At 37.8% G+C, this 26,602-nt stretch overlaps 1 protein-coding gene across 2 annotated transcripts; it reads right to left on the bottom strand.

Moving 5' to 3' along the window:
* Window positions 1-3,280: 3,280 nt before the first annotated feature.
* Window positions 3,281-25,896, bottom strand: pld1a (phospholipase D1a). Of its 2 annotated transcripts, none has more exons than XM_079453793.1 (26): window positions 25,759-25,896; window positions 21,454-21,636; window positions 21,016-21,182; window positions 20,793-20,935; window positions 20,436-20,547; window positions 19,693-19,758; window positions 19,100-19,158; window positions 18,918-19,010; window positions 18,294-18,446; window positions 17,848-17,997; window positions 17,677-17,760; window positions 16,989-17,070; window positions 16,307-16,417; window positions 16,040-16,231; window positions 15,679-15,865; window positions 13,097-13,225; window positions 12,833-12,951; window positions 12,573-12,686; window positions 12,285-12,395; window positions 10,965-11,053; window positions 9,300-9,413; window positions 8,139-8,188; window positions 7,587-7,721; window positions 6,403-6,556; window positions 6,202-6,319; window positions 3,281-6,014 (listed from the first exon to the last, which is right to left on the bottom strand). In XM_079453793.1, exons 2-26 carry the CDS (start codon window positions 21,551-21,553, stop codon window positions 5,790-5,792), a joined length of 3,057 nt encoding a protein of 1,018 aa, XP_079309919.1. In that variant the 5' UTR covers window positions 21,554-21,636; window positions 25,759-25,896; the 3' UTR covers window positions 3,281-5,789. The 2 variants fall into 2 exon arrangements, with proteins under 2 accessions (XP_079309919.1, XP_079309920.1); XM_079453794.1 differs by lacking the exon at window positions 25,759-25,896 and adding an exon at window positions 25,518-25,570 and having other exon boundaries at window positions 3,290-6,014.
* Between the last annotated feature and the right edge of the window lie 706 nt (window positions 25,897-26,602).

The following is a 26,602-nucleotide window of genomic DNA, read 5'->3' as shown; positions in this document are numbered from 1 at the left end:
ACTGGTTTGATGATTCATTCTTTATAAACTGCACGCTAGAAATATATAAGTTTTTTTTTATATATATATATACACAATAAGCGGCGGCAAAACGCACGAAAATAGCCGACGGGCCGCGGAAGAGCCGCCTGCAATATAACGGCGGCTGAACGGCGGTTGGCCCGCGGGCCATCCGCGGAACGAAGGCGGTAGCACGCCGGCTGCCGCTTTTAAATAGCGGCTGCCGCCGGCGGGGCGCCGTCAGACGCGTTTGCATTTACGCCTTTCTGCCGCTTCTACTGCCGCCGGAGGACCGCCGGTGGGCCGCCGACTCATTGCTATCTGGGTTACAGCAAAGCTACAGCGAGGTTACAACGAGACCAAAATTTACTGTAAAAGTTTCCCGCTCAATGAAAATTACCCAGAATGCATTATGAGCTGCAGTATTTTACTGTAATACACAGATGCAGTATTGTACTGTGGATTTTTACAGTAATGTGCTGCTAATCTACAGCGACATCTAACAGTGTAGTGTATTTTACGGTTGTTACAAGTAACATTTCTCATCTTACTGGTTACAATTGTTTTTTTACCTGTCATATGTAATGACTAGTGAGAACGGCCATTGTAGAGTTCAATCACAAATCTTATTAGTAAAATAAAATGTCTTACTAGTCACAATTTAAAAAAGTACTAGTATCTCATGAATAGGTACTAGTATAAATCTAATAAATACTAGATCCTGATAAACACTTATACGTCTCTGATAAATAAGTACTAGTATCTAATGATTAAATACTAGTATGCAATGAATAAGTACTAGTATCTAATGAGTAAGTACTAGTATCTATTGAATAAGTACTAGTATCTAATAAATAAGCACTAGTATCTAAATTTAGGTACTAGTATCTAATGAATAAGTACTAGTATCTACTGAATAAGTACTAGTATCTAATAAATAAGCACTAGTATCTAAATTTAGGTACTAGTATCTAATGAATAAGTACTAGTATCTAATAAATAAGCACTAGTATCTAATATTTAGGTACTAGTATCTAATGAATAGTACTAGTATCTAGTAACGGAATAGTTACTAGTAACTAAACAATAAGTACTAGTAGTCTATAAATAGATACTAGTAAACATCAAGGATTAAATGACAAAATGGCTTGCCATACTATGGGTGAGCAAACGATGACAGAATTTTCATTTTTGTGTGAACTATACCTTTAAGCTCTGGAGAGATTGGTGATTTGCAGCGAACAGTAGATCTACATGTGGACATGTCTAAAGAGCGACAGGGCATGTTGACTGTCTGAGCTGTCGCCCCCTTGTGATAGCATGCTGTTGTCAATTTAAAACAGAAGATTGACCCTAAAATATTTTTTTAATTATAAAATAATTTGATTTTAACATAAAAACGGTATGATAATCAGTTATCAATGAAGTAGGGTTTCCAAGGAAGTAGAAAGGTTAGCATACTCCAGGAAGTTACTGTATATCAAATTTGTGTCTGTTACATTCTTTTACACAGAAATGCTTCTTCATAAGTAACCCAAATTCCATTTAGACCAGTTTGTCCTTTTGAATTTCCTCTTTATCGTTCAAAGGCTCTGGAGGAATCCACCGCAAAAAGAGCATTGGGTCTATCTGTGGACAAACAAGAAAGCCTTTCAGCTCCATGGAATGGACTGAAAGAGCTCTTCACAGCTAAACGTGCATAATCCCTTAGCCTAAATACATAATAAAGCCAACATACAATGTGCACACTGATGACACAGGGAAGTGATTTGTGTTGCTCTGTGAAGAGAAAGAGAGAATCAATAGAACGAAAGATACCCAGTCGAATGGGACCGAGACATGTCTCTTTAAAACTCAAAGCTGTATTCACACTGCCCCTTTCGTCCCCATTTAATAGATTTACATTCCACGAACAAAATATTTTATTTATTTATCCCTGTTGGTCTTATAAACAATTCTCATGCTTCTTCCTGGCAGATCCGGTCGATTAAATAAAGCCTTAATTTCACGCTTTGTGTCCAAAATCATTTGATTTACATTCACAGTCTTCTTGTCCTGCACAAATGTGTATCTGCAATGGCACACTGCAGTTGGGCTGTGTTTTCAGTGCAGTTTGCAGCACTTAGCTCTTGGCAGTGGGCCCTTGGGGACACATCTATAGGTGATACTGTATCTACGGTGGGTGGCCTGTATAGCCCTGGAATCTGTTACAGTCCTGCTCTGTTCTCTTACACTGTCACTAATGACAGTGAAAAATGCAACTGGCTTGGGCCTGACACAAGGAATCGATTTCTATCCATTAAGAGTCTGAGTAGACAAGAAAAGTAAAAAGTTGCTTTAAAAAACTTGCTTTGGGAATTGGTGTATTTCTGCTGGGTCATACTAACAGCATTGAATGAAGTCTATAGAGTTTGTGTACACTGAAAATCCATGGACCAATTTGTTGCTAATCATTTTTTGTTTCCACACTATAGTAAAAAAGTGGGTCTGTTAAGAACTTGACTAAGCATGGTATTACATCAATACTTCTCTAACCGAGTTCCGGTTGATTTGAATCACACATTCATCATTTTCCACGTTGAGTCACGGAAAATATCAGGATGTTTGTTTCAGGCATGTTTTGTACGTCTAAAATGTATTGATACTTCCTGTTAAACATTTTTTTTATATATAAGGGATCATGTACAAGCAGCTCTTATCGCAGAAATGAGCCCAGACAGTGTGATCAGCACACTTTAGGGCCTTATTTCGCTATAACTGTTAATATTACATGGCTACTTGCCACGTGAGAAAAAAACTGGACATGAAATGTGAATTTGACTTTTTTTACAGAATGCCGACCTTCCACGAGGACAAGCCGTTTAGTTTCGGTTTAATTTGGTTAAATCATTTGTAAATATAATGTAATATATGTTATGAAAAGACATTTTACATTCAGTTTGATTTGCTACATCCGGGTAACTGTCTGTTACTAGTTTTGAGAGGTTGTCATCTGGGAATAAAGAACCTGCAAATCTTGCAACTGGCCAATCGAAAATCAAGCATTCTAAAGAGCCGTGTAATCATTATTGTCAGGTGAGGTGGGAAAGCACCTGTACATAAGCAAGGAGCAACATCATACTACCATGATGAAATCGCACATTATTATAGGACGGGAAAATACATGTTGTGTTCACTGTCAGTTATACCATTCTGCCCATGACTCATACAATACATTTTCACTTTTATTACTGAACTGAGGGAAAAGATTTGGCAGGGAATAAACATATGTCAGCCTGTTGTAAAGCAGTGTCTTTTTATTGCTAAAAGACATTGCATATATCTGAAATTCAAAATGTAATTGTAATATATCGTGATTAAAGAGGACCATAAACATAAGGGATGAATCATCATAGACAAGACGTAACCCAAAAATATTTTGATATTTAATAAACATGCCTGACAAAAAAGGACACCAAAAAATGATAATTTCAACCCAGGGTTGGGTCAAAACCCAGCTGATAACTTCACTTTAATAGATAATTGAATTTGAAGTCTTATAAAGACAGACCTGGTGATCATCTGAGGCTCTATCGAGCTTTAAAGTATGAACAACAGAGTGATTTGTCAAAAAAAATCCATACGACATCAAGCCACAGACAACCCAACCGGTCAAAAGCTATTATTTCCTTATAGTTGAAAACATACCCTATAAATTATAAACATTTTATTTAGATTTCCACACATATCATTTTATTTACACCAGCTAGATATTGCATCAGTGTTTAATGATATGAATCCAGTAGCAATCGTTGTGCGAATGCATTTGTTGTTTTGTTTCTGTATTACAAGAATAATGAGCAGCAAAAAGTGAGTGATTATTATTATTATTATACGGACTCTGCGTACTTATCAGTGCAAATTCGCCCTGAAATGTATCTTTCAGCGGAGGACAATTTGCTTAATGTTACACTACAGTTTACAGTTATCAGGCTTTCAAATGACACGTGTGGTTAGCGAGACATGACAACTCAGCAATCGACCACGTTACTCTCCTGGAATCCCAATGCACTCAATATCTGAATAAGTGGTGAGCATGGTGGAGATTTTTCGACCATTGCCAAAGAAGCCATTAAGGTCAGAGAGATAATCTATCAAAACAGTCTCTTCATTTCAACACCTTTGAACATGATTCAATGCTTCAGAACACTACTCAAAGCACGTCATTAATGTCAGCCTGTCTCGATCAGATGCCTTCCTCAATGAGGTGCGTTTGGGGACGGATTTGCATATAAATAGCTTCATAATGACTTGCAGGTTTCCACCCAAACTGGGCTGAGATCAGAGCCAGTTCCCACATCAAACAGCAGCATTTAAACTAATGTTCATAGGAACGCAATCATTTTAAAACCCATGTCCCAGCTACTGGTGCCTAAAAGGCAAGTTTTGATTGGATTTATGTATTAAAATTGAAAGTGAGACGTTTAAATTTTAAGCTCTGTTATTACAGTACCGTAAACCCCTGAAGAAAAGCGTTCAAAACACTTTTTTTTTGCTTTGTGGATTTATTTGGAGCGTATTTAGTGCAAATCGCTGTACAAATGCATTGATACAGAGTTTTACAAAGATCTTCTGAAACCTGGCTTAACTACAATTTATCTGTCAAAATTCACAGACATCATGTGACATGCCTGAAATGGTGCATTTTCATGAAGGACAGTTTCTCACAAAGACCTACCGAACCGCAATGTTTGTTAAGTTTTGGATAGATTCAGTGATCTATAGTATAAAAAGTGATACAAAAAACAAAGAAAGAGAGTTCTTATGTCTTATATTTGACTGATTCTGAGAATATGACAGATAATGGCTATTGTCGTTCATATATCCACATTGTGTCTTTAATTGATTGATAAATAAGATACAACTGTGAGCAGCTTAAACATGATAAAAATGGCACCAAAAACAGGTGGCAATGTCCAATAAGATGCCAACCTAAACAAGTGGCAATACCAAAGAAACAAAAAACAAGTAATTGCAGGAAATGGCTGACCTGATATTGAGACATCATGGGCGAATGTGAAAATGACAACAATCGTAAAACACTCACAAACACACCCGGCACATGTGTGAACAGGAGAATGTACGATTGGATGAGTCATACATTTCTTTTGGGCGCTGAGGGGCAACAAATGCCCTCAGACACTCAGCACTTTAATTCACAGACAGATTGTCTGCTCTCTCCAGAGCTCTGACACTTATAAACTGGAAGGCAGGACCGGACAGTAAAAGCCTCGCCAGATTGAGTCTAAGAGCAGGTTCACAGACAGAAAACACATATTACTGGGCTCAGCCTGTCATGAATGCTGTTCCACTGGGGACGCCGCACTGAAGAATGGGCTCCAGTGACAAAATGACATGTGACAGGACTTCCACTTTCCATTTTAGCCTTCTCTTCGAGCGGGAGCCATCTACCAATAAAATCTGAGCTTCCTTATGGACATTCAAATTATATTATTTATTTGAAAGGCCCTTCTGTTTTGGCATCTTAAAAAAGCAACTTTCATTCATACATTTTAGTAAAACCAAAGAAAAAAGTGCTGCTTATAAAATATTATATTGATTATATGTACATAACATTGATAACAGATATAAAACAACAAAACACGGACATTCTGTTTGTGACATGAGGCTTATCCTTCACTTCTTCATTTTGCTCTGTGTGGAACTTCACAATCAAAGATATGTCTACCTTTGAATTCATTTGATCACAGGAAGTGGATTGTCTTTGTTGTAGTTCACCTTTGGCAGCATCAGGTCCAGATCTCAGTGGGCACCATTGCTTCTTTGGTACCCACCGAGGGCATGAGGTTCTCCTCACAGAGGAACTCAAGTGGGAACTGAACCAGGTAGCCCCTGATTTTCTTCAACAGCTCTTGAGCTTTAACCGGATCTTCTTTGTCAAGGCCATGTTTGGACTGGAAACTCAGGAGCTCTTGTTTGTTACGCACCAGGCTGGAGGGCAGACAGCGGAAAACCTGTGATGGCACCAAAAGTCAAAGTGTCAGAATAAAAGATTGCAGTATATTAAAATAGGAATAAATGGCGAAAAGCGCTGTCAGCATAATCATGTAGGTATGACATCAACTAGTTAGTAGATGCTAACTGCTAAAGCCAACCAGCTAATCTCTTTTAAACACAACAAAGCATCTGAATGTTACGTACCTTCTCATAAATGGTGGCGTTCCGACCGGATGTGGTCATCCACACGTCTTTGTAGAATCGGTCACTGATGGGGTCACTCACATCGATGGTTGGATCACTGAAGGCACCCAGAATGGTTCTGCATAATGAAAGAAAATAAAGAGATTTAGCTAAGATTCAGTGCTGTGTCGATAGGACTGTTGGGCTTTCATCAGAGCTTACTTGAAGCACTCGAGTCTGAGCTGCAGGGCAAACTTGCCAGCCTGGTACTCTTGTCCATCCATTACTGATGGCATCGTTTCAGAGTCCTCAAAAATCACAGCAACCTCACTGTCCCTCTTACCCAACATGCTGCGGTCGTTGATGTTGGCAGAGCCTGGAAGGTGGAGACAAACATGAACAGAAAATGAATAATGAGCGAAGCTGACTGGGAATCAAAACAAGTACCAGTGATGCCGATTCTGCTGAAATCCGCATTATTTGTTTTACAAAAAAATTATTCGTAACGGACCAAGCATTGTATATAATTACATAATATATCAATTTAACTTTTTTACGAAATGTTTCATTTTTGAGTGAACTATAACTTTGAAATGTCAAGTACATATCATCAATAACTTAAAAGGCTGTATGTATGACTGTAGGTTTGACAAAAATAAATGGCTTTAATTACATTGTTTCTATTCAAATCTAAGGCACATAATATTCTCGTACAAAAACAGACTTTTTAAATCATTCAATTGCATTTGTTGAATCCAATTCAAAAGCACATACATCTTCCACCTACAGCGTCAGAGATAACTCAATTGCAGTATGAGGCTAAATGTCCCTATCTCCTATATCTTGATCTATGGCTTTTTTCATTTGATATCCTGTGGCGTCTTCTCTCTATACCTTTATCTGAAATGACTTTCTTCCTCTGCTTTCACACATGTTGTATTTCGTCTTTTTTGAGAAACACAGATATGAGGCCAGGGCTTAGAACTGCAGAGCAATGGTTATTATAAGACATCCGGTGGTGCAGTCATGTGTAAAAAGTGTATACAACAATTTTCCATCGCATTAAAATCACATCTTTTGGAAATGAATGTCAAAACCAGTAGTTTGTAATTGAGTTTTAATATCTACATTTATGCGTTTTTCCTCTATGATGTCTTTGTGGCTCAATTAACATAAAAATATATTTACCTTTGGCATACGAACCAATAAGTTAAAAACATGTCTTTCAACATTTTCTTCAAAGTCAAGGTTTTATCAAATGTCACCACAAGGGGTCGCCGTAGCATCTAGCCACCAAGTGGTTTATAGAGCTTCTCATAGCAAACAATGTAAAAGGAGGTGTGCATTACGCGCTAAAATAAAAGCAGTGTAAACTGTTAGCGTGAAATTTCCCTCTTTGGGCTCACCGAGAATGACTGTGTTGTCATCAGCGATGAACAGCTTGCTATGAACATAAATGAGTTCGGTCACCAGTCTGCCTTCCAGCTCAGCATGAGTTCTCAGACCACAAAATGAGATGTAATTCATCCATTGGTCATCCACTGTAGAAAAATACAGAGTAAAAAAGTGAAATACTTATCTTTCAAACATGCACCCGACAAAACGCCTCTGGCCATTTACATCATTCTAAAAGAGTGAATTTTCTAATGCACATATAATATGAAGGAACCAGAATGGCCCGGTCTTTTTAGCCATCATGTAAATAACTAAATATCTGGCTGTGGAAACTTCAGAAAACAGGCGCTGGGTTCATAAACACTGATCATTCATTTTTCAAAGAATGTTTTGTTTGCTGCTCTCGCCACTAAACTTCTGTTCAGAAGTCTCAGTAGTAAACAACCTTAGACAGTCAGACGTCTTACTGCCAGCACAGTCAAGTTCACTTTAAAGTCACAATCAAGTTCTCTCAACACTCCTACCCCAACATCTGACACCGAGAGAAAGCCAGAGAGACTTACGTTCTTTCTTTAGTTGAGAGATTATAGAGTACTCTCCCCTGTTCATGGTCCTAAAAATCAAAACATACACATAATTATGCGACTTAAATCCTCATTTGTATTGTTAGTAGCTAGGAGGGTCTTAACATTATATCGGTCTATACATCATTACATTCTCTTCTCAAAATGTAAGCATCCAAAAAAGCAATTTTATAAAGCAGTAAACCCTCCGCATACTGTATAACACGCCACATTTGCAGGAAAACTGCATTAAAATGAACTTCACAGGCAGGCAATCTAAAAAACTGCAATAAATGAATAAATAACAGACCACGCAGCGCATTTTCCATATTTAATGCAACATGGCTGCACTGTTTATTTCCATTCCTTTTTTTCAGACGAGACTTTATTAGCTGTGACTCTTGTGTGTGTAATGGAATGAATGTGTCACAAAGCAGCACTGTCCAACATAGTCATAATCCTCATATAAAGGCCATTTATAATTCCTATGACAAATTCCTTTTCATCCGAAAGACATGCAAAATGTAAACTGGAAGGTTATAGTAAGCATTAGAATGAGTATCGTGTGACTGTTGAAAGCAAGAGACGAAAGGCTTGTTTCGTACACCAGTGCCGATAGAGTTGATGGAAGCTGCGAGGCTGTTAAGTGCGTTGCCAAACTCATGAAATCTTAATCATTAACTGCGGCATCACGGCGAAGGGAACTACTGCAGTGTACTTTTCTGCTGACATAGCAAATGCCTCACAGGTGGGATGTCATCTAATAAAATCATAGGCAGCATTACATGTGTCACATAAAAACAAGCCCATCAAATCCTGATAGTGATGATAAATGATAAAGTTAAGGAGGCCAATAAATTGGAGGATGCTGTGGCATAGCCGAGCCCGAGATCCCCTGGAAGGACACAGAATCACTTGGGACTTGAGATCTCTTGGGATGATGTCATGCCAACACTTATTACCTGATGGCACCAAAAGAACACAGACAGTCCCAACCCCTGTTTCATCCAAAACTGCTTCATGTGTCAATGTTAAATCTGTGATGCCTATTGCATCCTCTCTCAGTTCCAAACATCATTGTTCCTGCTTAAAGTGGCTTTTATTGTCGCCTGTGCTGCGCTCTCTGTTTATTTTCACGATAAAAACTCACAAGATTCCTACCTGTAGTTGAAATGCATGACAGCCTGAAGCGCATTTCCTCCTCCTGTAGTGATGTCTCCTTCAAAGCCAGGCAGCAGAGGAGTCACAACATACACACGAAACTTTTTATTGTCTCTGTAAAATGATAAAGTAAACATCGCTTTCAATAACTTCACATAAATGCACAACATACAATGAATTACATGAGTGAATAAATGTCGAGTCATTCCTGCACTGTCCCTTTAAATCAAATTCCCGTGGCAAACCAGCTTTTCCAATTAATTTCTCTTTAGCAACATTTCCTTATGCTCCATCTTTTAGCTCCCCCCATAATTATAAAGTCATTATGACTGACTGCTGTCCCAGAGATATTTCTAAGCACATTAAGACCTAGAGTAACACTGCTCAAGCCCAAACATCAGCACAGTATTTGAGTACCGAGGGCAATGTGTGTGAACACTAAATGAAGAGTGGCACGTTTAGGTGTACAGCAGCCCGTGTCTGGCTCATATCAGCGCAGTGGCAGGTGCTAGATCCTCATTAGCCATCGTTGCGCGTTAAAGACAGGCCGTTCTCAACAGCTGAGCCAGCGTGCATGACAGAAAGAGGCTTGTTTCTCAAGTGAATCAGATACATCACAGAGAAGTGCAGTTTCCAGAGCTGCATTAGTATGAAGTAGTTTACCGGGAACATCCATATGAAATATGGAGGAGGTGGTATTTTACATTTGATCTCACATGGCTTTACTATATTGAAGATGGCGAGCAACACAGCGAGCGTCAGGGTTGCCACACTGGAATGTAAGGAAGTATTTCCAATCTTTCAGTTCCATCCCAATGTATGTAATGCATCCAATTTAAATTCGCTAAAAAAAACAGAAGCACCGTTATAAACCTTTTATTTGTGTATAGGTTATTGGTGTTGTCTTAAATTATTATGGAGTGATTTCGTTGTTTTCATCTCCAGAACCACTTGAATAAAGCTATACATTTTTATGCGAGGAAGATATAATTCTTAAAGCGGCACTTGCATATGGAAAATATAGCATATGCTTTAAATTGACAATGCAAATAAATGCTTTAAAACACTTTTAAAATAGATTGACATTTGCATGCAATTTATACTCTTATAATTAAGCAATACAGAACTGTTTAGTTATTATTCATTTTTTGTAGGGTTTAGTCTGTCTATGAAAACCCATCCGGTCAGAAGTTGAACTACAAAACAAATGAGCAAGAAAAATATCCACACAGAAAGAACCTAGCTAAAAGTCAGAAGTTAATTGCCTTGCACCGGGTAACTGACTGTTTGTGTTTTATGTCTGTGCAGGAGCACCAGCACCACATTCCTGGTAAACGTGACCTATAGGCGAGCTAAAACGTGATCAAAGGTGTACGGACGAACATGAGGGGGACTAAGTGATGAGAGACATTTTAGGTTAAAGCAAACTAACCGCAGATGGAGCGACTCGATTGAACCGAACAAACATGAATGGATGACCATTTTATGCTCAAAACAGTATACAGACAAAAAATCTGAAAAACAATCCAGGTGTGCACATCAGGCTGTTTAAATGAGAATGATAAGCAAGCATCTGTGGCTGCACATCGCTACGAGGAGTCACCTGTCCAGTGAATGGTGAAGAATGACCATCAGTGTTAACCACAGTAAGATTTGACCACTTACTTGTGCGCTCGGATGATTCTCTCAATAATGGCATCGCCAATCCTGTTGTAAACAAGTTTATTATCTGCGCAGCTAATGAAAAACTGGTTCTAAAAGAAAGTGAAACGTTGAAACACAGAAACAAATTACTTAAGTTCCTCAGGCGGACTGAGGTGAAAAATGTCACCTTTTAAAAAAGAAAACAATAACAAAGGTAACAAAACAAAAACGACATTAACAAATATAGAAACTAATATTATACTTTGTGTTGTCAAATCAAGATTGCAAATAAATGTTTGCTTTAATATGAAATATGGATGTGTGTGTAGTTATATATATACTGTATAGTGTACATGCTCACACATACAGTACATTTACATTTAGTCATTTAGCATACGCTTTTATCCAAAGCGACTTAGAGAGCTCAGGGAGCAATAAGCGATACGTCATGGAGCAATAATACAATAGGTGCTAATACAAAGTTACAAGTTTCAGACCACTACCTGCTGAGAGAAAGATCTATTTACATAAGACAGGGGTTTTAAGTAGGTTGTGAGAGATGTGGTTAACCGGACCGAGCTAGGAAGAATGTTCCACCAGGAGAATGAGCGGGAAAGCGATTATAGAAAATATTTACAAAAATACATTTATATATCTTTCTCTGTCCTTTTTTTATGTATAAACACAATTGAATCTGTTAATATTATTTTTGTTATTATTTCTATGGTTAGTAATTCAGTCCATGTAATTTTGTGTATTTAAATATTCATATCAATATACAGCCAGACACACATATATTATAAAAACACTAGGGCTGTCAAATTATTCATCGTGATTAATCGCATCCAGAATAAAAGTTTGTGTTTACATAATACATGTCTTGTGTACTGTGCATCATTTTGTATTTATATAAACATCCATTAATATGTAATTAAAATGATTGGTAAATACAAAAAAACGAATATTTCATAATTCCTAAATATTTATTCATGTATGTGTATGTAAATACAACATTAATATTCACAGTACACAGACATACTGTATATTATGTAAACACAAACATTTATTCTGGAAGCGATTAATCACATTTAATCACTTGACATCCCTAATAAACACAAACATTTATTTTGGAATCTATTTATCACAATCATTTTGACAGCACTATTTACTTTTAAATACTTAATTTTTACTATTAATTGTTTTAAATATGTTACAAACCATGAGCAAATGAAATGTCAAAAGTGTTATTTATGTATTATGGGTACTGCATTATGCATTTTGTACATTAAACCAGAGTCTGCACAAAAAGCAACATGCCAACATCTATAGTGGGTGATGTACCTCAATGTAGATGAAGTGCTTGCTCTTGGCAATGACCTGAATGTAGGCATTATGAATAGATTCCTCGTGGTGCTTGATTCCAGCAGACCAGTCCGCAGCTGACCGCAGAACCTGAAAGACCATTCCCATTTACTCATTTTGCTTACAGTGCATTCTATAGATTCATATATACATTTGATTCAAACACATACCCTTCTCATTTAAAATGCAATGTTCTACCCTGATAAACTATAGACATAATTGCAACAGCAGCACCTTGTGCTTTGTGTGTGTGGGTTTGTTTCTCACCTGAACTTTGGTCTGAACACAATCTGGAACTTGGTACCTCAGATCATTGCCTGTGCTGTGCGATTTAGGTAGTAAAAATGGGTAGGAGAGCGATCTGTACTTTGGCTTCATTATCTAGAAGCAAAAACTCAGTTTATTGTGTCAGAACTGCATAATGCGACACCAAATGCCAGCGTACAAAGGCATTATAGTCCGTCAAGCGTAAAATAACTTTAAAGTGTTTGGGTCAGAGCCAAGCAGAGGGGTGGTAAATATCTCACCTTGGTGAAGTTCCAACGCTGTATAAAGTGCCTGGCAACATCCCTGGCCGCTTTCCCATGCACCACTGAGGAGATGTCATGCCAGGGCATTCTGGGAGTCGTATACCTGTCAATAAAATCTACAGTCGAGCACAGTGTTACAAAGCATAGCTTTAAAGATCTGTAACAAGTGCTTTAAATAACACAATAAACCCTGTATTACCTGACTTAACAATCATTGTAATGAGGAAAACAAAAGTTGCCAGTCAGGAAAGCGTGGCTCACCATCAAAAGGCTTATCCAGCTGAACCCAGTCTTTGAAGACGAAGTTGCAGTAGTCTTTGCCATGCCAGAAGCGTGTGTTCCCCGTCAGCTCCCCCACACCTGTCTGAAGACTGGGTATTGAGCCACTCTCTGAACAGACACAAGTCACATAAAAGCACAGTTACTTCTGCTAAACTGCTCATTTCATTAAGCAACAGAAATGAAGACAAACACATACACATATACATACTGTAATATATGCATATCCACATTATACTATAGAATAAAGGCTATGAACAGATTGTACAGTACTCCAATTTTGTCACTTGTCTATTTAATTGTTGTGTATATGTAGCTGTGCTATAAATGCCTTAAGGGGATGTTCAAATGAAGAGTTTGGTTCAAAATGAGTTTTTAAGATGTTTTTTTAATTGTGAATTCCAGTTGATATCAATCAAACTGCAGTCGGTTTGTTTTGATTGAAGCCCTAATACAGCCATAACACAGCCACAACAATACAGCTAACAAACACAATAAATCATGATAACTCATAAAAATCATGTTTTTTATTGTGTTATATCATTTCTGAACCAAACTCTTCAAATAGAAATGCAATAGTATAACGCAAGTAAAAATAGTGAAACGCAAAATGGCACAATGCAGTTGATATCGCTGCAGCATGGGGACCTGTGAGTGGGAGGAGCTTACACCAATTTTCGTCACAGTTTAAAACTCTGTTTCCATAACAATTTGAAAAATGCACCAAAGAAATATACAATAAAACAAGAAAGCTTTTTATGAACAAAGCGAATAGAATTTTCATGAAATCAACACAAAAGCATCAGAAATATCTTTACAGTGATATAAAAATAAGTATTACACCTATTCTTGTATTTTAATGTCAGAAACCACAATTTCTCTGATAAGCAGATAGCACGGGAGTTTATCTTTGTGGCACCAATTTTAAAATGCCTTTTCATGTGAGTTAAGTTTAGGGTTTGAGTTGGGGGACGGGTTAGTCTTATATTTTTTATGGTTAAAATACAAAATATATAACTGTGCATCAATACTACAAAACGCAAGATGAAATTAACCAATCAAATGCCTCTAGAGGTTTGTACCTAACTCCACCTTATTGCTACTGTACAGAAAAGTAAACTCTGTTAACTCTTGCCCAGTCTTCTGGATCTTCTGAATGGCCCAATGGTGTGAAACTAACAGTAATGAGCTGTGCTACACATAAAAAAAACCGGCAGGCTTTAAATGCTAAGCTCATGTGTGAGATGCTGCAAAAGAACAAGTCCACTTAGCACGTTAATGTAGAAAAACAATTGAAAAGCAGCACAGCAGAATGGAAAAACACGCTCTGTGTGAACCACCCTTTATACACTCTTGTTTATATGATACGGATATCTTTGCATTATAATAAATGCATGCATAAGTATCACATTATACGATACAAACGTGCTGAAACACATTTGTTACAACAAACAGTTTAGATTCAGGTGCATAATGATAAATAACATCCATCAGGTCATATAATCATTATGCAAACTAACTCATTCAAACTCTGTAACATAAGCTGCACTGTATGTGTAGTAATATTTGATATAGCCAAAAAAGAATCCTGAGAGACATAAAAGATTATAATGAGTTTGCGTTAAAGTATCAGGTGAAATCTCCTCTGTCACACTCGCTTAATAGTGTGTTTGAATCTCAGGTGGTGCAGAAGTTTAAGGTCAAAGTAATTTCATTAAAGCACATCTCCACTGTCTCGTCTATAAGCCAGTCTCAAACACTCTTAATCCTCTCTCAGATAGACTGCAGACTGATCTATATTGTGTCACCTCTGGAAGAGAGAACAAACAAGGAGAGCTTAAGCAAGAAAATGATGGGACGTCTGTTTGAGCAGGCCGCTACCACATAAAGGGAACAAACATCACTGCACATGCAGAAAAAACCCTGTCATCATGTACTCACCCCCCTTGACATTTTAAACCTGTATGACTTTCTTTCTTTAGCAGAACACAATAGAAGATACTTTAAAGAATGTTGGTAACCAAAAACTGTTGGTCCCCGTTGACTTCTATTGTATGGACACAAAGTCAATGGGGACCAATGGTTTTCGTATACCAACGTTCTTCAAAATGTCTTTTTTTGAGTTCTACAGAAAAATTTATACAGGTTTGAAATGACAAGACGGTGAGTAAATGATGACAGAATTTTCATTTTTGGATGAGCTACCCCTTTAACCTTCTTGGCACTGTTATTGATCCCGATAATCGATAAGAGTACATTTCAAGATCCCAGGCTTTGTTGTTGTAACAATAAAGAATCTCATAAAATCAGAACCCAAGAAATGTCCCAGTCGTGTTAAAACATCTGTAACGTTGAAGCCATCTCAATAGAATCCATCAAGAATGACACAGATTTGTTTAAGGAAGACAGATGTTTAAAACAGATGCTATGCAAGCAGTGAAAGTCACAGAGGAATCAGTCATCAGCAGACTATCATAACAACACCACACAAATGATTGTATTCTTTTACAGCCTCTATAAAAACACCACTAGTGTTTTCTACTAGTTACAGATGAGTCTCTTACTATTGGAGCTATCGATGCTGCTGATACTGTCGGCATGATGAAGACCACGGTGCAGGTGATGATACAGGCTAAACCGTGCCCTGCGAGTACGACCAATGCCTTTTAGTTTGGGCAGGTCTGCTGAGTCACCAACCATTACATGACTGCCAGAGAAACCTTTTTTCTTGGGTGTGGATGAATTCGAACTCTAAATACCAAAACAAGAGATGATTCCACAACAATATAAGAGTCTGTAATTGCAAAACTTAAAAAGGAACATGAGTCTTATGGGTGTGGCAATAACACTGCAGCCAAATGAAGTAATAACTGACTTCATACATGGCAATGACTCTTTTGTTCCTATGGATGTGCTGACTCTAACCTGCTCCAATGCATGGGCAACAGAATGGGTTACGCTCCCCATGTCTGTCAAACGGTGCTCACGATCATCCCAACGGCCGTACGCTAGGTCAATACCTCCCACGAAAGCCACCGATTGGTCGATCACTACGATCTTCTCGTGATGGGCCCATAAGTAGACGGAGGACGACACGTGGTCGGGGTGTCTCATCACCTGAGAGAGAGGAGTGTTGCGATGATATGATCTTTCATTATAAAATAATAAATGCATGAGTCGCACGCAGGTTACCTTGATGTTAGGGTGAAGGTGCATCAACGTTTTTTTGCTGTACTCACTGTTGATGCCGAGTGCCAGCTCTAATTCCTTATAGAGCATGATGAAGATTCGCACTCCTTGTTGCTAAAAGGCAAAATTAAGTTAGTTTCTATTTTGTAAACTTTGATTCATTTAGTTATTAGCAGGCCTGGACAGAACTTGATTTCTGGAGGCAAAATACAGGCGCGGAAAAATTTTAAGACCCTTTTTTCAAAATTTTCATTTAATCATCATTTCTAGATGTATTGTGGTCATTCAAGTCCAGTGTCAAACCAAACTATCAAATCAAACCAAGTCATCCAACAGCAATGTGAAAGACTGACAGCATGTCAAGACATATTCAAACTGTGATAAAGGTTATCACATAAAAATATGTTTTTTTACTTTTTCTAAATACTTGTAGTTTTTAAAATACAGAGCATCTTTTCCGTTATTTTAACCTGTTTCTTCATTTTCATTTTATGCAAATTATTGTAAATAAAAAGAATATTTTATCAGTAATTTGGGAGAAATATTGTTAGTAGTTCACAGAATGAAACGAAAATAATAATTTGACCTAAACACATAACTAGTGAATTCAGATAACCGGAATATAACTTTGAAGTGATCTCTTATGGCATCAGTTAACAGGACAAATCAAACTACAGGAACCTACGGCTTTGCGTTTTAAAATGCAGTCCAGCCTCCAGCGATTGCCCTCCACCACAGGTCTCTTCAGAAAGATCTCAGGACTCAGCCTGCACACCACAAACACAATAAAAGGAATCGCATATCGCAACCACATTTGTAGAGTCAACACCAAAACTAAACTATATTTCCTTTCACAATACACATTTTTGGTCTGTTTGTACATTTGCTTTCTAATTTCATTGGCAGTCACAGTGTTTTAATAGTGCTATTTTGGAGAAGGTTGTTTATACCTGCACAATATCTTATTAACTTATATTCAGACTGAAAGCCATTAAAACTACATCAATAGCACACATTTAGATCTCTCACACACGCACCTACCCCTGGTACATAGTCACAGATAAGATCAGACCAAGGCGTGGTATTTTGGAATAAGGAGGACTGGAAACTCAACACCAGTGAGGTGGGAGACTTGCATACACCTCCTACTTTAAGCCCATGTTCACTTTTACTGACTCTGCATGTACTGTATGACAGTAACTACTGCTGTGCCACTACAGCTCAAACCTTAAACACTTAAGTCTTGTAATTCCAGTGCATATTGTGAAAATCTTAACTTTAATGTCACTAAAAGTGAACTGTGCAGAAAACTAATGTGCAGGGTGTTTTTAAAACGCACTTCTTTTCAGAAAAGGATAAAAAATTGTTCATACCACCAGTCTGTAATGAAGATCTCCTCCTTTGCCTCCTCAAGTGCATTAGCAACATCCTCCATATAGGTTTTACCATTCACATACCTGGACGATTAAATGCAAGAAGCATGTTTTCAAACCATTAGATATGACGGTGCAGGATTCATATATGAACGGGTTACTGAATTGTACCATTTCGAGGGTATGTTCTCCTCTTCTCTGGCAAACGATCCAAACCGGTGAGTCCTTAAAAAGGCCTTGCCATGTTTCCGGACGAAGCTTTCAATGGCCTGACCCCACCAGCGGGCACTTCTGTAACTGGAGAATTTCAGCACCAGTTTCCTGTTCAAGCAACACACACACACACACAGTTTTTATCATGATCACTTTCAATAGACCGTTTTAATGCCCCCTAAATCAAATGTTTATAATCTTTTAGATATTCAAAGAACCAATATCATGTTATACAAGCAATTTTTCTTACGCCGATTGTTGGCTTCTCCCCACATGCAGGTAAGCTAAGGTTTTAACATCATTGTGGTATCATTTTGCCATGCCTGGCCACATAAACAAAAAACTATACTATATAGATTTTACAAGAGAAATACATTTTAGATTGAAAGTCTAATCAAACACACCTGGACAGGTTTTCTATCCTTACACCATGCTTGGTCTCGGTGTATTTGGAGTCCATTTTAATGCTGAACTCATTGTCCACCAGTAAGACAAATGAAATTACACCAGTGTCCGGCTTCATATACAGCAGAAAAGAATCCTTCACAACAAGCCACCTAAACACACAGCGCAATTGTCTATAAAAGTGTTTCCTGACCTTTTTTGACATATCCAGTTATTTTTAAATGTCGAACGCAGGATGCACATGCTTGACCACAGAAAATATATTTGATGATTTGACTGGATCATTTTACAGCACATGAACACTAGCAATGTGTTGTTTGTACACTAGAGGGTGCACACATTTTACAATGTCATTTTATCAGCATACAAAAACCATATGGTATAAGTGAAGCAAGAGATAAACACCCTGCAGGTCTCCGTTAAGACAGTACTGTGTGGGCACCCTCCTTTTAGCATTTTCACAGATAACACTTAAAAATCTTAAAGGTCAAAATGAATAGCACAGCCTCACTGTTAAATGCATTGTATATTTTCTTCCAGCTTATCAGACTTGTAGGTAGTTTGTGCTTTATGAATAAATTGTAGATATGAATAAATGGTGTGTTTGAGATGTTCAGAATTACCTCTTGGAATAGCGGTAGCAGATTTCATTGTGGCCACAGCAGTTTAGGCCAGGAATCCGATGACCTCCTGACTTTTTATAAACAATGCCTTCTCTAAAAAGAAAAAGACACATCATTACTTTAGGCATTAAAAAAACTTGCAATACATCCAACTCTTTAAAACAGAAAGAGTTTGTCCTCACAAGCCTTTTGGGCCCAAGTCCTGAATGAAGGACAACTGACTCACATCAATGAACTCCATCTAGAAAAGACAAGCAATTCCACTTAATACCTATGAGACAGACACGCAGCTTCAATTAAACTAAAATGAAATACACTTTATTGTCCCCAAAGGGGAAATTTGAATTGGACTCAAGATGTTTACATGAACTATTTTAGAAACATAGAGTAAATAACAGATTCATCAATGCAAAAATAAAATAATAATCAACATTTTTAACACTCAATAAAAGGCTTCAATGTTCAATGTTCTTCATTTGTGTCTTATGTTCTTCAATTAAAATAAATTGACACTAAATCATCTCCTGTATTGACTGTTACAGGGGTCATTCAAGAGAAAGAATGAATCTGAGGGGGAGAATTACGGATGTCCTTGAATAAAACAGTTTGAACACAGAGCTCAGAAAAATGGCACATTAGACACGGACACACAATCTCCATCTTTAATATCGATCCTCACGTGCCGTTTCCTTACAGATAACTGGATGTGAGCTCTGTAGAGCATGAACTCTTTACAATCACTCCGATGGGAACATTAACAACAATGTGTGCTTACGGTTGCATAGTAATTTCTGTACATTGACATCCTCAGCAGCTTGTTTAGGTAGTCTTCCAGTTGTTTCTGCCAAGCAAACAAAATAAATGTTTCAATTTCAAAGCAAACTTTTTAGTGATAACACATTTACCATGGTAAGGGTGATAAGCAGGTTTTGGCAGGCTAGCTAAAGTCTTCTAGCTATCTTGCGTCCAATCTATTTACTATGAGCTTCACTGTAATATGTGAATTTAAGCTAAATTCAAAAAACAATAACAGTGCATTTTTCAAATATCCAATTATTTTATTATTTAATCATTTGCGTGTTATGTTCTCATGTCGTGATGAATGAATTCTGAAAGCATTACATAATATTCTTATTTACAAATACGTTCTGATTCAAACCAGTAGGTCTTGTTTAATGTTCAGAACTCTTTATTGAGACATTTGGAGAAGAATAACAAGACTACTGCAAGCCAAGCTACTGGAAAGAAGCGACAAGTCACTGTTGATCTCCATTCGTAATCGGGACATAACTATTATGACATATTCAGTGAACTATACTCGTGAACTAAACAGATGTTCTCATGTGACTCAAACTGATGATGTAAAACCAGAGACTGTTGTGGTAACATGTTCTGAAACAATAAAACATATGAGCAATGTGGGAGAGATCTGACCACAGACTCACACACCTTATGACATCCCTCTCAACACTGTCTGTGATCACTTTCAGGTCATGTGATCAGGGGTTTGTGACTCACCCTTCTACTAGACACTTGCTCCTCTCGCACCAGATCGTCTCTGCCTCCCCGAGGTAAAATGGGCATCTGCCTCACCTCACTTCTTTTGATGCTCTTCCGTCTCTCAGTATGGCTGAAAAACAGACATAATTGGTTTGTTAAGCTTAAATTCGGAGGTCACAAGCACCTCACGAGAGCCCCTCCCCAGAGAATTGTCAGTCTTTACTGGCTTTGGCTTGTTTTACGGCGGGACTTCCTTCACTAGAGCGGCCATATTGAGCGTTGCATTCCTCGCCATTCATTGTAGCGGCAGTGGCGCATCTTGATAATATTCGTATCTTTGGTGTAAAGCGGGTCATATGAAGAGCAGGGTCTGACCTTCGGGTGGGCAGTGGGATCCTCATGAGGGTCTTGTAGCGCAGAAGCTCTCTGTGCAGCTCCATAAAATGTTTCTCTTTTCTCTTTACCAACCAGGTGAAGATCCCATGCTTCAACTCAATTTTAAACACAGCTGGCATCACCTGTAGACACAGGGGTATTGCGAGTTCTTTTCAAAAGATATGTTTAAACCTCCAACAGAGTGAAATGTGAACATCACTACCTTGGACACACTTCTGTGTTTGATGTTAAAGCGGTCTGGGTTCCTGGTGAAACGCTCCACCGCTAGGATCTTAGCAGTTATAGGAGCAGTGGTGAGGAACACCTGGGCTTCTGCCTCTTTAAAGCCAACTGTCCTGTACACAGCTGAGAACGGGATCCGGACATCACCTGAAACGCATGACAGGGCAACTAAAGCATTCCCGAGGAGACACAAGCTTTTGTGTTTGTGAGTGCTCAAAGCAGGTGTGTGATGATAAGGAACATGCTGCAACATGCTTTGGAGTCATTTCATTTAGGCCCTCTGGATCGCTCTCTCTTTGACACATGTAGGATAAAACAAACTTAACTCTTTTCTGGTTCCAGTTCAAATGATTCACTTGCATTTATCCACTTTGGTGTACATCCACAACAAATGGACGATTTTTGATGTAACGCTTACCCAAGGGGTTGAACTCATTGAAGTCCACCTCTTCAGGTTCATCTTCAGCATCGGAGAAGCCCAGCTCCCTGGTGTCCAGGTTCTCCACAGTGTCACTCATGTTTGTTTTATGAGGTTGAGTTCACTTCTGCTGGAACTGCGGGATCCTACTCAGCAATCTTCAACCCGAAGGGCCTCCATTGCCTATTTATACACACACACGTAAACAAAGTACAATGACTCCAAATGAGTAACAGGTCTATTTTAAATCGGGGTTAACATTGGGAATATTACGGAGCTAATAGATAAGCATCATTGACTTGAATCTGATACGGGCTTCAACCGGTAGCCAGCGGAGAGAGGGGTGTCACATGAGCCCTTTTGGGCTGTCGGAAGACGAGGCATGCTGCTGCATTCTGAACCAGCTGTTTTTTACACGGAATGACCCTATTGCTCATTTCTATTTAAAACATTTCCTCTTTCAGTCAAAGGTCAGGGGTCAATGTTGTTCCCTGGGAGGGAACATTAATCCAACAACAGACAAGATCGGACCATCATGTCATTCTCTCACATAAACAGATATTAAACAAAATATGCAACATCCTGCTTATTGGAATGTCTCTGGAGAACAACTCCTTAAAACCCCAAAGCGTTGAGAATCTGATCACGCTGCTCTCAAACATACTGAAAGTCTTGTAAATGGCTTTCAATTCCAGATTCTATTGTTTGTATAACTATATTATTGTTGTTTGTAACTTACTTTTGATTTAAATACTTTCCAATTAGTACTGTTTTCGAGTTAAATTCTTTAAACAAAATGAATACACGTTTGAGATTCAAAATGAGCAAGAAGAGACTGGTCTCATTACTGACATTAGCAAAGCAACACTGCAAAAATGACATTCTTCCTCAGCATTTGGTCTCGTTTTCAATTCAAAATATTTCAAACTTCTTACACTATGGTACATTTACATACCAAGACAAATGACCTAAGATATTTAGTCTTGTTTCATGAAAGAAAATATAATAAATAGGTAAATAGGTCTATGTTTAAAACAAATATCTATCGTAAGTTACTGGCAAGCCTGCTGCAAAACTACAGTTACGTTTTACAGTGTGTCTAAGATATTAAGATGGTTTGATGTGTGGAGGAAACCACACAGAGAACAATAAAGTACAAATAATAAGAATAAGAATTAGGAAAAAAACTAATCTTCTTAGCACTTACACACACAACACAATTCCCACATTCACACAAGTACCATGAAGCTAAATGCAACGGCCAACTCTATTTTTCTCCCCTTTCACACAGCATAAAGTCATCATTTGTATTCCTAAAACAAAAACATCATTATGAGAGCAAATAAGGAAAGACAAAGGCAACCCGGTATCGCTCACTTCAAACTCCTTTCTTTAGACTGCTGTAATTTTGCTGCAAAGTGCACTTTAATCCCACAAAACCATCTATGACACATAATTGAACATTTTCTCATTTGGCTGCTGGTGGTCTATTTTGTCTGATGGCTTAGTGACCGTTTAAAACCTGTGAAAGAGAAATCATGCGTGTTAGAGAGAAGGTGGTTGAACTAGCCTCTGAACGTCTTGTCTTACGTAAGACAAAAAAAAGACTAGCAGGTAGGAGCGGCTCTTTGGCAACTCCACAATAAAAACCAGCTATGACATCATCTTTTCCAGTCCCTCCACCTTTGGAAGCTTTTGCTTTACTCAAAAAAGCAACCCTGGATTTAAAACAGATCTCCCTTCATTTCGATTTAAATTACATATAGTAAAACCTCCCTGTAGTAACCGAGCCCTCTAATTCATTCACAAAGACACAACCATTTCAAAACATCTGTAAAGGTATGTACAGAAATACTCCTGGTTAAATAACTGGTTCTATAAGTTTCATCATTTACATTGGAAGAAAATTCTACATAATGGGTGCAAATTGAATTTGTAGTTAGTGGTTTTCTAAACAAGGTGTTGTACATGTTGAAATATTTTAGTAAATCAACAGCATCCAGAGCTTAAAGGAACAGTTTATCAAAAAAGTTTAATTCTGTCTTCATTGACTCACCCTCAAGGAACAATTTCTTTATCATTTTTGGCACTGTTGAAGAATATATGAAAGAATATATTTTAAAGAATGTAGTAAATGATGACAGAATTTTTATTTTTGGTTGAACTGTGCCAGCCTTTAACTTCAATTAAACTTAGCAGTTCTTAACAAGGACTCATGCACCCTGTGGCTCATGCCCACCTGTCCAATGACAATTCAAGAGCTATAAACGGCTGCACAGGTCAGAGAAAGCCAATAAATCATGTCACTTCCAATCCATTGATAAATATTTGACTACTATCTCAAACTGCTACATTCCTAATTGAGAAAACCTATTTTGACGATGCAAACATTTAATAAACTAAGCTCTATTTCCTTTGTAAGTCAGTCCCTTTAGCTCAGCATTGGAAAAGCACAGTTGTCCATTCACTTACTTACTGTTCTTTCACAAAGATTTGACAAATTCCTGTTAGCTTAGCTGGTAGATCATGTTACTAACAACAGCAAAGTCATGGATTCAATCCCAGGGAGAAAGAAAACTAAATTCAAGACCCTCAACTTCAAAACAGGCGCAAATGTAAAAAACCAAGGAGCTATCATTTACAATAAGACATGAACTATTTACATATAACATTTTAGGCAGTGTGTTTATCCAACAGCTGTCTCAATGATGTGTTTGAAATAAAGCAACTCGGCTTGTCTTTTGATAGCCTGAAAACATAATTTGTCATCTAAAAAAAACATCTTCAAAAGATTGTAATGTACATTTGGTTCATTGGTTTGTACCTACTACAAAGAACAGACATGACATTTGTCAAATAGGATCTAGGGCTGTGCATTTGATCGAAAATTAATCGTAATCGTCCGTTTTGGCCTTCTTCAATTACAAAAACGAAATAATCGAGGTGAACGATTATTGTGCCGCATTTCATTTGGCAAGGATCCTCTCTTTTCTTGCAGTGTAAATCCACAGCACACGCCTTTCCTTTACATTGGTTCAGCAGTGCTGCTTCTTTACATTTATTTTAAAAGCCAAGTTTTTGTTTTATTTTCTATGTTGTTTTAAATGTTAATGAGTAATCGTGTTAAATAATCGGGATCATGATTTGTGTCATATTCGACTTCAATATTAGCCCCTTCTCCTTCCTTTCTTCATAGACACTAACCCCACTCCCTCTAAACAAGCATGCTTAAGGTTAATGGTATTATGAAAACTAAATGACAGGACCGTAACGATAATGCAAAGGAAAAAGAGGCTGCGAGAATGTTATTTCATTTTACTAGCTGATATCAGCTTTCGCTTCCTGACAACAAGTTCCTGCCCATTGCAAACTTCATGGAGAACGACCTCACAGCCTTTAACCAGACAGTAAGAACATATTATGCAACCAGCTTTGTAATGCAATTTTGGGACACATATTTAAATGACCTGCGTGTGTCTTGGGGCATGCAACTAAAGAGCTGTGGGAAATTTCATTTTGAAGAGCGGATGAAACACTCATTTGCACAGAGCAACCACAGATCATTAAAAACACACTCAGAGGTATAGCCACAAATAAACAATGTTTTGTACATATCTGGGAAAGAGTGAATCTCCAAAACTCACATTTGTCACGGCAACCTGTTACGCGACATATTACTGTTACTTCTGTTAAACATGTCTTTGACTGCAAAAGTTGGAGTCTCTCCAAGAAACATTTTTAGTGCTGCCTGTTTTCAGAGCAAATGCACTTGGACCCCGAAGCCAATAATAATTATACTGTACTACTATTCAGTCAATGAAGCATATCAGTAACAACGTGAATTTCCCAGCAGTTCAGGGGCAGAAGTCTCTTGTGTTCAGATTAATGAATGACATGGTAAATGTGTATAAGATCAGCAGAAAACATAAGCCATTGACAAGAGACAAGCAGGAATAACTCTAAATCATGCAAAACGTGAGAATGAGATGAGTGAATACAAGAAGCTGTATAAGTTCACACTGCACAAACCAAAACAAGGATTTGGAAGCTTGAGCAAAACAAACCTGATTTTTCCTTCTTGTGCGCTGGTCACACATTCCAGCACAGATACAAAAGCCTTTCACAGTGGAGTGAGACAAGAGCCAAGTCATACTGGCACCAGAAAAACACTTATTCAAACACACACACACACACACTGTTGAAATGGTCATGAGATAGAAACGTCCCAGTCTTCATTCCCTTTAACTCTACAAGCTGAAACACAGAAGTTTGAAGAAACAAACAACAGAAGTGTTTTTTACTGACCTGCCCTTGTAGACATGACCTCATAATAAATCCACCGCGTTGTTTGCCTACAATAATGAAAGACTAACACACTTTAGCAGACAGTGTTAAAGACTCTCTCTCTCTCCTTCTGTTACTCCAAACAGTCTGAACATGAGTGCAGTGGAAAGATCAGTCACAGGCCAATGTGAATGAAGGGGAGTGGCATCTCTAGGTGTCAGTCTTAATCACTCAGCCAATCAAGTTAGTCACACTAAACCCCTCCCATCCTCAGCTGTTATATGCATTTAGGACGGCATGAGACATCTCCAAAGAAAATAAACATCGCTATTGAGATTTCAGTTACATTGCCGGACATGAATGAGATTTAAGAGAAAAACACACTAGCTGTATAAATTGTAAGATAAAAAAGACATTTAAAGTTTATCTAATTATAACCTCAAATGTTCAAGTTCGCTGTTTTTCAGGAAATGGGAAAAAAACTTTTTAAATGATTGAATACATAATAAATAAATGAATAAATAGAGAAAGTTGACAAGCACTTACGTGGTTAACGTTAGATATTTGCAAAACCCAGAGACAAACATTAATGGTGACTTATAATAATTATTTGTGGCTAAATATAACAATCCCAAAATATGGAATTACTGTATATTAAGATGGTTTCAGTGGTCTGGTAGATCTCCACAAAGAATCTATAATCGCTTAGTGGTTTTAATGTAATTTGATATAATGAATGTACAATGAAATATTCATATAAATCAAATTTAAACTATTTTTATATTTTAAACAAACACAGACCGGAACATGACTTTGCCGATGAAACCGTCCACAGTGGTTCTCAACAAGGAGGCCTCAGGATGAC

The sequence above is a fragment of the Barbatula barbatula genome, assembly GCF_947034865.1.
Source record: "Barbatula barbatula genome assembly, chromosome: 3".
NCBI classification, from domain to species: Eukaryota; Metazoa; Chordata; class Actinopteri; order Cypriniformes; family Nemacheilidae; genus Barbatula; species Barbatula barbatula.
This window is presented reverse-complemented; position numbering and strand designations above follow the sequence as displayed.

Coding starts and splice junctions, on each gene's coding strand:
- pld1a (XM_079453793.1), bottom strand. CDS start 21,553: ATGAGTGACACTGTGGAGAACCTGGACACCAGGGAGCTGGGCTTCTCC. Junction 8,189..9,299: donor GTCATGCATTTCAACTACAG/GTAGGAATCTTG, acceptor TTTGATTTTTAG/GACCATGAACAGGGGAGAGT. Junction 6,557..7,586: donor TGACAACACAGTCATTCTCG/GTGAGCCCAAAG, acceptor TCCACCTTCCAG/GCTCTGCCAACATCAACGAC.